This window comes from Acipenser ruthenus, chromosome 19, assembly GCF_902713425.1.
Source record: "Acipenser ruthenus chromosome 19, fAciRut3.2 maternal haplotype, whole genome shotgun sequence".
Taxonomy (NCBI): Eukaryota; Metazoa; Chordata; class Actinopteri; order Acipenseriformes; family Acipenseridae; genus Acipenser; species Acipenser ruthenus.
Genome location: NC_081207.1, coordinates 21,564,143 through 21,576,184, shown reverse-complemented (window position 1 = coordinate 21,576,184; position 12,042 = coordinate 21,564,143). Strand labels below are relative to the sequence as shown.

Sequence of the window (12,042 nt, the reverse complement as noted above, 5' to 3'; positions counted from 1 at the left end):
CCTGGTTCACTTTTTTTCAGTTTGTTTCGTATGTAGCGTATTAATAGCTTTTTCATGCTTGATTTGTTGTGATAGCTCTGCATTAAGGTTAGTGTTACAGAATGACTCCAGATTGAACCAGGGTCCCCATATTCTGTGGGCTGCACAATTATAACTGAGCCACAATGACACTGGATTTGATTATTATAAATCTTTGATGTCTAAAAGGGGAGACTAAGGAGAATGGAGGTCACTTTGCCTGAAACAAAGGAAAGTGACTCAGGGGTTGGTCTTGATAGTGTAGAGGTACTATTTAACCCTAATTTTATTTTAGTTCTATCTTCTGGTTCACTCCCCTTCCCCCCATCCTCATTTCAAGTCTCAGATGGTTCCTCCTTCCCTTCCTGTGCTGGCTGTTAAAGCTCTCCTGCTCTCTCAGATCCACAGACTCAATCAATATGATCACCCTGAGAATGGGACTTGCGTTTACCTCCACAACCCTTCTTGTGCTGCTGCTGATCCTGGGTCTTAGCAAGGTAAGGGCACCCCCTCATTGGTGGAGATGGATTAAAAGTATTGTAATAGTCATAAGGCTTTGGTTAGGAGACAGAACTAGTTCATGCAGTAGGGGGAATGTGATCAATGTGATTCTTTCTCTTTTTTATGCTTTAGTAACCTTTTTTTTCTTTAAAACTAGAACATCCACTGTATGACAACTAGGAAGTCTAGTCTAGGGCGTCTGCTAAGAAATAAATAATAATAATAAAAAAAATCAAGATTGTACTCTGAGACTACTATTAAACATAAAGTGTTGTTTTTTACTTATAACTATGACATATGAGATGGCATGTATAAACAAGATAAGTTAAGGAATGTTGACAAATCTGTTACAATGGTTGATTTCTGATATATGTACATGATAATTATGATATGGACAAATTGTCAGACAGTCGCATAACATCAGTCACTTCTAATGCATTCTTCAGTATGCCATTTGTTATCCAGTCTTTATCCAAATCTTATTAGATTTTGGTATATTACATTAGCAACGATCCTCTTAATGATGAGTGCCAATACAGTAATCACTTCATCGTCTGGTATCGCCAACGGCTTTACAGCAATGATGTGAGTACATTAAACTTGGTAAAATGTCTGCTAGAACCAAGGTCCAGAGCCCTATTGAAAGGCAGTTTGTAAGTTTGTCATATTTACAGTAAAACAAACAAAACAAACAAAAGAAACCACTCAGGGTGGCCATCTGTTAGTGGTAGCTAGCAGATGATGTTAGTTGGAGCATCTTTTCAATTTTGACTGTTTAGCTTTGAAAAGTGTAGACTGCTCTTCCTGGTACCTGCCACTCCCTGTATCAGGCACCCTTATGGTCCACCAGAGCCTTCATTCAGAACCCCGTTCCAATAAGACACTATTTGAACACAATTGAGCAACATTGTGAAATTAAAGCAACCGCACATCTTTATACTATATATGGGCATCAATTACAAAGACTCTCCAGCCCACTAGAATATAATACAGCATGATTCTATAGAATCTTAATTTGGCTAAAGCACAGTCACACAGAGGTCGGTGCTGTCGAGGCGACAGTAAAAACACAGGAGATGCTGGAGATAGCTCAGTGGATAAGGAACCTCCCTGTGATCCCAAGCTACAGAGATCAGATCCCGCTCTCTGGTTTGTTCTTTGCAAATCCTGTTGTCACGGATTGATTGACATGGCTGAGTGAGTATAAAGAGTTTCCAAGTTCTCATGTAGGAGTCCTCAAGTCTGCAGTGTAAAAAAGAAAAGAGAACCGTGGGGCCCTGATCATAAAGCCAATTGATAAAATATAGACAAAGTACTTTGCATAACACCAACATTACGTTTATTTTATTCTTAAATAGAATTGGGTACTTTCGCTATTTACAGTTGTCTGTATCACAATTAAGGGAAGGCACATGAACATGAAAAATGAAATCTTTGTGAGCAACAGCATTGAGGATCAAAAGATTTTGATGAGAAATAATAATTGTAAGAAGAGATAAAAATGAAATCTCTGACACTGTGCTTAATGCAGATAGAACATACCAACTACAGCAAGGGATCTACTTTCAACGCCCCTTTACTAGCAGGCACAGCAGCTCTGACATTTATGGGACTTTTTATATAACAAGTATAATGCATGGACAAAAACTGAACAACTGACTACCCAGAATTACTTTCCTTAGCCTCTTTACACCTGTGTAGCAATGCAGTGTAATGTGGAACGATGCAATTCACCCTGTTAGATTGAAATGATTGAAAGACAGATTCCAAAATGAGATCAGTTTAAAATAAATCACTCAGGACCACCACATATGAAAGCATTATTTGATGCTAGCTCTCTCAAGTGTTGAATACATATATTTATTCAGAGTTTACTACTTTCATCTTCAGGGTCAGATGGAAGAAGAGGAGAAGCTGAAGGGTGTGACTCCCCCTCCAAAAAGCTGTCTCTGTGAGCTGCAGAATTTAGGAGCCACTTTCCCCTGGCAGGAGTTCCAAATAGTCCACAGCTTCTCATCTAACTGCACACAGACTCTTACCAAGCAGGAGGTCAGTGGCAGGGGAAGCTTGGATAGGCGGTGGGACATAGCCCTGGGGCAGAGCATTGGCTATGAAGCTCCTGTGGATTGTGGAGGCTAAATTGTAAGGGAATGCTTCTCCTCATTGCGCTACAGCAGACCCTACTGGCCAGGCACCTAGTGAGCTCAAACAGGGCTGCAGTGCTAGCCTTTGTCCTCCAGCAGAGTTTCTAGGTGTAGAGTCAATTGCAATGGTCGTGAGATTGGAGGGATTGACCTTTGATTCTATTGAGCTGTTGCGGGGAACTGCTGTGATGAAGGAGCGTAATTAAACATTCTGCAGTACATTAGGGAGAAAATTGGGATGAAAATAATTGGGCACTCTAAATCAAAATTTAAATAAATGAAAAGAAAATTGACAGATTCTTGGTTCTATCTATTTGTAACCACATGCAACTATGGCCATTGTCCAAAAAATACTATTTGTTGTAATACAACATAGTATTTTACTATTTGTAAAATACTATGTTGTAACCTCCTGCAATTCAGAATTAATTTCTATAACATTAATAAATGTCAGGGACCTTGTATGGCTGCCATATTTATTGTGATTTTTCTATGCCCAGAGGACAAATTCCACACTTTGAAATATTGCTTTGAAATTCATTGTTGCTTTAAACATTATCATCTATTTACCGTATATTGTTTTTGTAGTTTATTGAAGTGGACAGTCTCCTGGCCAGCCTGTACTATCGTCTCCAGAACTTGGAGAAGGATGTCAAGGACTTTGAGGCTGATTTCGACACAGGGCTGTACAGCGTCATCTCCCTAAGAATCATCGAAATCGAGCTGACTGAGATCAGCAGCCTGCTCCTGAAGCTCAACCAGACCAGCCATAACAAAAAGGCTCTCCTGGACAACCTGACTGCACAGGTACTGTAGAGATGTGTTGCAAAGATTGGTTTAGCAATGGGGACTTTAATTAGCAAAACAATATACCATTTTAAGATGTTCTCTAAGACATATTTACTAGAACTTCTACTTTTTCATGTGAACCATGAGCTAAAAAGAGATCATAAATATGGTATGCAATATCCAGAGACAAGTACTGGGACTCCAGTATTTGTTGGAGGTTGGTATATACTTCTAGGAAGCCCTCCTCTAAATTTTTGTGCCCAATTTAACCCTTTCCAGCCCAGAGATACCAATTGGAATCACTGTTTTAGGGTCTTAGATTTCAGTATTTGTGGTCAATTTTTTTTTGGTCAACATTGGTAGTAATAAAGACAGGTATTGGTTAAAATCTGGACCAATGGCAAGGGGTATTAGAGAAAGTGTGCTTGCATGGTCATGTGACTTAGAGTGCATGAACTGAAGTTTAGTAAATCCTCCTATTCTTCCAACTTTATTTCAATTATTTGAACAGTATTTAAAATGAATATTATAGTTATTTTTCTACAAACATGTTTTATAGATGTTTGTACCTAGTGTCAAAAAGTATTTTATTATTTTCAAAATAATTGTAATTATATTTATGAAGCATAAAAATGTGTGATGCCATATGGAGTCAGTGGGCCTATAGCATGCTCAAGCACTGCTGCATGCACTGCAGTGTCCCATGTGATGTGTCTGTGTGTTTCAATAAATATGATGCTTTAATTAGTAAATTATGGTATTTAAGTGTTTTTTAGTTATAGTATTATGTGTTATAAATATTTATTTATTCATCACTATTCATATAGTGCTTTATACAAAGCGCTTTACATAAATGATAAAACTATGTGCCAGTGGCACGGAGGTTTGAGAGATAATTTACATATTGAAATATTTTGACAGCAGATATTATCTGCTAAATATCGTGTAGTTATGTCTGTACTAAAGATAAGTTACATTTTATCATTTAGATGGCAGGGATACCTACAGGTGTGTTCTACCGGAAAGCACATACTAAATAAATAGCGGTACCTGCAGGAGATCAGTCTGATACTAGCATTGAGTCAGATGAGGAAAAGGAAAAGCAAACTCCAGATTATGAAGTGGGAAGTGAAAGTGCAGGTCAGCTTCCAGATATTGGGACTTGAGGTAGACGTGTTTGATGGGGAACAGAGTGATATTTAAATCAAGGGAAGTAATGTTAAAACTTTACAATGCATTAGTAAGACCTCACCTAGAATATTGTGTTCAGTTCTGGTCACCTCGTTACAAAAAGGATATTGCTGCTCTAGAAAGAGTGCAAAGAAGAGCAACCAGAATTATCCCGGGTTTAAAAGGCATGTCATATGCAGACAGACTAAAAGAATTGAATCTATTCAGTCTTGAACAAAGAAGACTATGCGGCGATCTGATTCAAACATTCAAAATCCTAAAAGGTATAGACAATGTCAACCCAGGGGACTTCTTTGACGTGAAAAAAGAAACAAGGACCAGGGGTCACAAATGGAGATTAGATAAAGGGGCATTCAGAACAGAAAACAGGAGGCACTTTTTTACACAGAGAATTGTGAGGGTCTGGAACTAACTCCCCAGTAATGTTGTTGAAGCTGACACCCTGGGATCCTTCAAGAAGTTGCTTGATGAGATTCTGATGTGTAGAAAATAATATGGGCTGGAAAGGGTTAAATGTTTCCTGCATTTTCGCTATGAAGGCCATGTTGTCCCAAAAGGAAATATACCGTATATCCTCACAGGCTAGGTCTGTGCTCTTATGCAGATGCAGACCATGGCTGATAAGCTTGAAGAGATCGAACAATTTGACCGAATGCATGTTGTGCAGAGACAGCAAGAGAGCAAAAGAATTAAAAGGAGCCTGAAAGAATGTGAGGCAGAATTGGAGGCGACACCTGCTCCGGTCACAACCCCAGCTCCAGGTACGACAGTCCAGGGGAACATCTTCTATTCTTTTATTAAAATGCTTAAAACTCAAATGGTTACATTTGATAAGTGTTTTATAAATGGTGAGTTTAATACCAATATACAGAGGTTCACGCAATTGGTGGAGAGAGGTAGGCAGAGGATTAAATGCATCATTAAAGTTCATCCCGAACAAGCCCAGCTGGATTGAGATTGCAGGATAGTGGTGGCCATGCAGGTGCCTGAAGTTTCTGTCATGCCCCTCAAACCATTTCTGCAAAATTACAGCATAGTCAGAATGGTGCATTATCGTATTGAAAGGGTGCATTATCATCATGGAATTAGCCATCACGCAAGTGCAGCAGTGTTGGGAAGACTTGATCCGCAACGATGCTTAAAGTGTTTGTAGCTAACAAAATTATTCCATAAATCTTACCCGTTTTGCACTTGCATTAGCAGGTCTCAAATTTGCTATATTGAAACAAACACCTGTGTGACAGGATTGACCGAGGTTTGAGACTCACAGACTTAAGTTCAAAATAAAGCTTTTTAATAAACAAAAATAATCAAATAAATAGGCACAAGGACCAAACAAAAAGGTTTTAAACATAAAATAAACACAAAGCAAAATTTACAAAAATAAGCTTTCCAGGCTGGGCGTTGCCTTCACTGGATTACCAAAAACAGAAAACACTCCTTCTCTTCTTCCAGAAGTCTCTCTCCTAGCCAGGGCCTCTCCCCTGGCTTTTATCCCCTGTGGCTGGAGCCCAATTAATCAATAATTGCTGATTATTCAATTAGGGCTCCAGCCACATTCTCACATTTTTTCCTGGCAGGGAGGAATTTTAACCCCCTCCCTGCCAGTCCCAACCACGTTCATAAAGACGGGGCAGTCCCCCGTCACAACCTGTTATAGCAAAATCTGTATTTAAGGTAAATAAGGGAAGAAACTGGATGGTTAATAACATGATAGAAGCCATTGAAGGGATGGCGACAATTTCACCTGCCAGGCATGGCTTTCTAATAGAGATTTGTTTAACCTAACGTAGTATCAGTTATTATCTTTTACAATAAAATACATCTTTACTATAACATGTTTAAAAAATAAAAAAAAAACACTGAGACCTATACAACAAATTAAAGTGCACATCAGGTATAGTAGGATTTATGGAATTCTTGTGTTCGCTACAATCACTTCAAGTAAACATTAATTTGGCCTTGAGGTTCAATCAAGGGATCCATACCAGGAGAACTTCCCACACCAGGGAGATGCCAAATCCAATCGAGTAGACAGGTCAGGGCAGTCTATATAACGAGGAATTTGCTTAATTTACTTGAAAGTCTAATTTGTTTCCAGTGGTGGATGCACTTCGGCATCAGTTATGGAGTAGCTGTTCAAGTCTCACCACTCCCAGAGGCTGAACAGCTACAGATATTTGGAAAAAGGAAATACAGTTCTCTTTCATTTTTAAAACTTGGTTTGTGTCCTAGGAAACTGCCCCTTTGGCCGACTGTTGAACATAACTGGTCCCAACAGCTTTATGGTAACCCAATACAGCACCTCTTACCCTTATGGAGCTTGGGGCATGGACCCCAAACCAGCCCCTGGCAAGGAAGACAGGCACTGGCTGGTGATCCTGACCAGCAGTAATATCTATGGCAACTACATCCGGATGTATAACAGCCACAGCGACCTGGTTGCTGCCAAGCAAGTAGAAGATATAACAGTTACTTCATCCGCTACTACCACCAACTCCATAATGGGCCCAGGCTCTGTGATATACAACAACGCCTATTACTACAACTGCTACAGCTCCAGTCGTGTGTGCCGATTTGACCTGACCTACAAAAACATCAGTACCATGGAATTGCCAGGGGCTGGCAGCAGCAATAAGTTTCCCTACTGCCAACCTTCTTCCTGCTTCCAATACACAGATATCGACTTGGCCACAGACGAGTCAGGGCTGTGGGTTATCTACACATCCCAGGCGAAATTCGGCAACGTTATCCTCAGCCGCCTGGACGCCAACAACCTCACCCTGCTCCAAACATGGTACACCTCGCTACAAAAAAAGATCATCACAAATGCATTCATGGCCTGTGGCGTGCTCTATGCCACACGTTTCATTGACAGCAGCTATGATGAGGTTTTCTACTCCTTTGACACCACAACTGGGGTTGAACGGTCCACTTTAGCCTTTCCCTTTAAGAAGATGTCAACCAACATCCAGCACCTCAACTATAATCCGCGCAACCACATGCTCTACGTCTACAATGATGCTTACATCCTCACTTACCAAGCAGTGTTTGGGTAGAGGCTGTTGTGATACATTGGAACAGACTTGCTATATTTTCATACAAGTATGCATTTTTTGCTGAAACTAGCTTCTTTTGTTCTGGTTTTCTTTTTGCATGCAATGATCAGTAAAATGTGACATTTTTCAAATATTTTAAACTGTGGTAAATTTACTATGTGCAAATTGTGCAACTGCAAATAAAATAATTGCTAGAAAAAATAAAACATCATTTTTGGCATGCCGTTGGCAATAACAATTATTGTGCTTTTAGTTTTAGAATTGCTTTATGTTAGACATATTTGTTCTCCTGTCTTTCTGTACCCAAATTCACAGCACCTGTCTTATTAAATGATTTTAACTAATAGACATGATTGTGACTCCAACCACAGACAAACTATAATGTGTACATTCTGTGTAAATGTATATTTGAGGTGCCAGAACACAAAGCTTGAACTGAAACTCATTGTCATTGGTTTCAAAACACAAAATGCGCTCCTCACCTTTAATAGCGATACTGATTGTGAATAGGTGCGGTGAACTTTATATCCCCTCCTTTTGGGATTCTTGGCTTGGAGTTCCACGACCCTGACCAGGCTCAGGCAGCGGTGAGCAGCATTTATAATAGCAAACGTCATTTTTGCCCAGATGTGTTCGCTTAGCTATTTTGAGTAAAATCGCAGACCATGCACCCTACATTGCTGAGGATTTGTAGGATGGGGAATAGATGACTTCTGAATGTAACCAGATAGATCTCTTTGATTTTTGAAAAATGTGTGTGACAGGGTGAGACCCTGCACAAGGGTTTTGGTCAATTCTGTAAACACTGCCCTGAAAGTGGGTTCACAAGAGCTTGGAGACAGTGTACCATTGTTAAATGACCTCACATTATATTTCAAAGACAGCCTGAAGCCTCACACCCTTTAACAATGTGGTATACATTGTCCATTTTAATGACTGGAAAATGGTACGGAAACAACATTGCTGAGATAAACCTCTTTATTGTTGAACCACACATTATATTTTGTTACATCAACAGTGACACTGTTTATATAATACTTCAGAATCATAAGCAATTTACTGTGGTACCTAAATGCTGTGGGTAAGATTCCTCTCCAAGCAGCACCCACAAGACAGCAAGAGAACAAAACAACTTATTGCTGAATACAAAAATAATTACTCACCGGAACAACTACACCACAGGAGAACACTTTTATCATAAAAAAGGGGAAAAAACAGTATTCACCACAATACTAGGCAAGTATTGAATACATATTTCATAGTCACTCTAAAAACGCAAATTATCTACAGTGCTAAAGCTTAGTAGGATGTACACCAAATATGTGGGGGAAGCACACTGAAGGGCTTTTACTGCACCTGAAGACACTGAACATTGTTTCAACAACTGTTTACAGAGATGTCACAGTGCATTCTATGTGCACATTAATATTCTATTCCATTATAAAGCAGAAGATTGGATGGTGGTAGACTGTGATGTACTTTATTGGTTTGAGGATGCTGTGTGAAAGGCTCATGCAGTGGGACTCAGTTTGGGCCAATCAGAACAGGAATATCTTGATGTATGGGATGGTAAGGAGGCTGCTACTGAGTCCCTCAGTTCTAACCGCTAGGTTATAGTATTGATTTTATAACGCCTTATTATTTTTAAAATTGTGTGAGAATTAACATTTCAAGCCCTGTATCTGATGATGATTTTTAATATCATGACATCTCTGACTGATTGTATGCCGTAATTCTTTGTGCAAAAGAAATGACAATTTTTAAAAGTTTTTCCTATTGCATTACAATACTAGGCTGGTGTTGGCATGATGAAAGTCGAGAGAAAACAGATGACACAGAAAATAAAGAGCATGTTCTGCAGGAACAAAAAAGCTTAAATGACTAGCATTCTCAGATAGGCGTAGCTCGTGCAATATAAATGCTGTCTAAGTGTAGCTTTAGGTGTGTGGGCTGGCAGGGAGGTAAGTAGGCATGTACTGTAGATAGGTATTGGAACCTCAAGTATTTTGTGTTTCAACAAGGCATGGTTCATGGTTTCACTGGCAAAATGGCTTTAAAAAGAGGAGGGGGTGGGGCCTGTTAATTTACGTGTAGAAGAGTCTGCAGAAATAAAATGTTCTTTTTGGTTAGAAGAAATAAAATAATAAATCACCCATGGGAGTCCTGAGGTCCCTCTTCCTCCCAAGTCCTCCTGCTATATAGGGTAAACAGATGCCCTTGGAGCAGGGTGCCATAGCTCTCTAATTCGTGTTTCATTTGGGGGTTCTACCTGCACTGCAGCCCTAGGGTAACAAAAATAGCTCATTTATAATATCTCTAAGGAGTGGGGCACACAAGTTGTGGGGTATGCCCTGCATTCCAGAATAAGCACTGAAGACTCTAACAGCCCCACCCCTTATAGATAGTAGTAGTTAATTGATCCTCCCATTGCAGATAACCAGAACTAGCAGCGTTTAAAAGTGGTTGAGCTGATATTCTGTGTTACCACAGCTTCAAGGTCTGTTTTGGTATATTGTTAATGTGATTGTCATTCAAGAAAACACTTAAAGCTGATCACTGGGGAACTGACACATCTGGATTTTAATTGGCTGACAGGTAGACTGAAATCCACAAATGGATTGATAAACACACTTCTAAAAGGAAACGCAAGTATCAAACTGGCATAATCAATGACTATTTCAGTACTGACTATTACTAATGTAGGTTTAATGTGATATTCTATCTCATCTTTATATTATATTGATGTTAATGTGGAAATTTGACAGTCCACATGAAAAATGCCCAATTATTTAGATTTGAACCCCTGCTTGTTTGTTTGTTATGTAATCTTAGCATATGTCAGTACACATAACTTATAGTGAATTCAACTCTAGTATATAACACATAGTGCCCGAAGTGTGAGTCTGACAATCCAGTTCAGTCTGTGTAATTCAGAGAGAAACACAAGTCTATAGTAGGAAGCAGATCCAGGTAAGGGAATCAGGCTGTTGAATATCTGTAAGGATGAGGTGTTGGAAATAAAGGCACAGAAGATGTTTCTTTTTTTGTATTTTAAGTTAACAAAAAAGTTATTTATTTTATTTCACTTTGAAGTCTCATCTTACTGTGAATCTGTTTTCCAGTTCTGAGTGCACAAAAGCATGTGTCTCTCAAACTGATAGACATTCTAGTCGAAGATGTAATTTGTAGAAACCAATCTGGGTAGAGTCTACATTCTCCTTTTAGAAGTGTGTTTTTGGTCTGCATTTATAATTGAGTATAATTGATAACTGGTAATTAAAGGACTGTTTGCAGCAAACGTAATTATTGTAAATCTGCAAATTACTCCCATTCTTCTTTTGATCTTACGGTATGTTGAAATGTCTACTGAAATCAACTAATTTCTTTTGATTGTAATGACTTGTAAGTCCATCGGGTATGCACTATAGTACCAGCTTCATTACTCCACCCCTACATTGGTTTAATGGCACCCAAACAGATACGTTGCACCAGGAGCTTTGGGAGAAGACGCAAGGATGGTTTTCGCAGGCACACCAGAGCTAACATTGTTCAATAAAAGGGGTCTGCTTTGTCTTTCTGAGGCCGGATTATGGTCATCAAAGTTGTCAATATAATATAGGTGTTCATAAACTAATTAAAAGGCATTTTTAAACAGATCACTTTAAAGAACAATGACTTTTAATGTTGCCAAGAAGCTTGACCCACTCTGACTGGTATTTCATTGATTTGTGATTCTAAACTACTATCTCCTTTTAACATTTTAAATACTTAAAGAGTTCTTATTCCACGCTTTAGAGTCCCCCTTTATTGTCTACTTTATATGTATGTATTTAAAAGGTATATATTTTGTATAATGAAACACAGGAATGAAAGGTTCAGAAAGGGAAGAAGGGTTCTACGAAATGCACACAAATCGCCACACAAAACCAGCTAGAACAATGGCTACTGTTATTTGTTTTTAAAATTCAAGGAACAACATTCTTGTTCGCGTTAGTTATAGAGCTAGGGGGTAGTGGGTAGTGGGTGGGGGGGGGGGGCGTTCAGATAAAGCGACTCCACACGTGTGCCGATTGGAGGTCGGCGTCTTTCTTCTTTGCCTCTCTGTCTCTCTCCCCCTCTCCCTCAGCAGGACACTTCCATGGTGTGGTTGATCTGGCCCATGCCGTCACTGCTGTCCGAGTGAGTGCAGGTGTGCGGGCGACTGCCATCCACGGAGCTGGCGCTGGTCAGAGAGGCAGTTCGAGAGCGTGCCAGGCGGGTCATGCTGGCCGATGGCACTGGGGGGAGAAAAAGACAGAGCATCTCTATTTCTCTCTGTATCAGTGGTGGAAAGAGCATGA

General features: G+C 39.5%; 2 protein-coding genes across 5 annotated transcripts in view; one reads left to right on the top strand and one right to left on the bottom strand.

The window, feature by feature from the left end:
• Positions 1–400: 400 nt before the first annotated feature.
• On the top strand, positions 401–8,048 carry LOC117424403 (olfactomedin-4-like). Its single transcript, XM_034040702.2, has 5 exons — positions 401–515; positions 2,410–2,568; positions 3,252–3,470; positions 5,248–5,404; positions 6,879–8,048. Exons 1-5 carry the CDS (start codon positions 438–440, stop codon positions 7,700–7,702), a joined length of 1,437 nt encoding a protein of 478 aa, XP_033896593.1. The 5' UTR covers positions 401–437; the 3' UTR covers positions 7,703–8,048.
• Positions 8,049–8,662: 614 nt separating this feature from the next.
• LOC117424405 (protein NDRG4) overlaps positions 8,663–12,042 on the bottom strand; it is a 48,212-nt gene continuing 44,832 nt past the window's right edge. For all 4 annotated transcript variants that reach the window (XM_034040704.3, XM_034040705.3, XM_034040706.3 and 1 more), the window contains one exon: positions 8,663–11,979. In XM_034040704.3, the coding sequence (XP_033896595.1) occupies positions 11,825–11,979 (155 nt within the window). In that variant the 3' untranslated portion in view covers positions 8,663–11,824. The remainder of the gene's footprint in view (positions 11,980–12,042) is intronic.

What these genes read in the sequence shown, in the direction of transcription:
- LOC117424403 (XM_034040702.2), top strand. Translation starts at nt 438, where the DNA reads ATGATCACCCTGAGAATGGGACTTGCGTTTACCTCCACAACCCTTCTT. An exon ending in TGATCCTGGGTCTTAGCAAG is followed by an intron (nt 516 to 2,409) that starts GTAAGGGCACCC and finishes TTTCATCTTCAG; the next exon opens with GGTCAGATGGAAGAAGAGGA. An exon ending in GGTCACAACCCCAGCTCCAG is followed by an intron (nt 5,405 to 6,878) that starts GTACGACAGTCC and finishes TTTGTGTCCTAG; the next exon opens with GAAACTGCCCCTTTGGCCGA.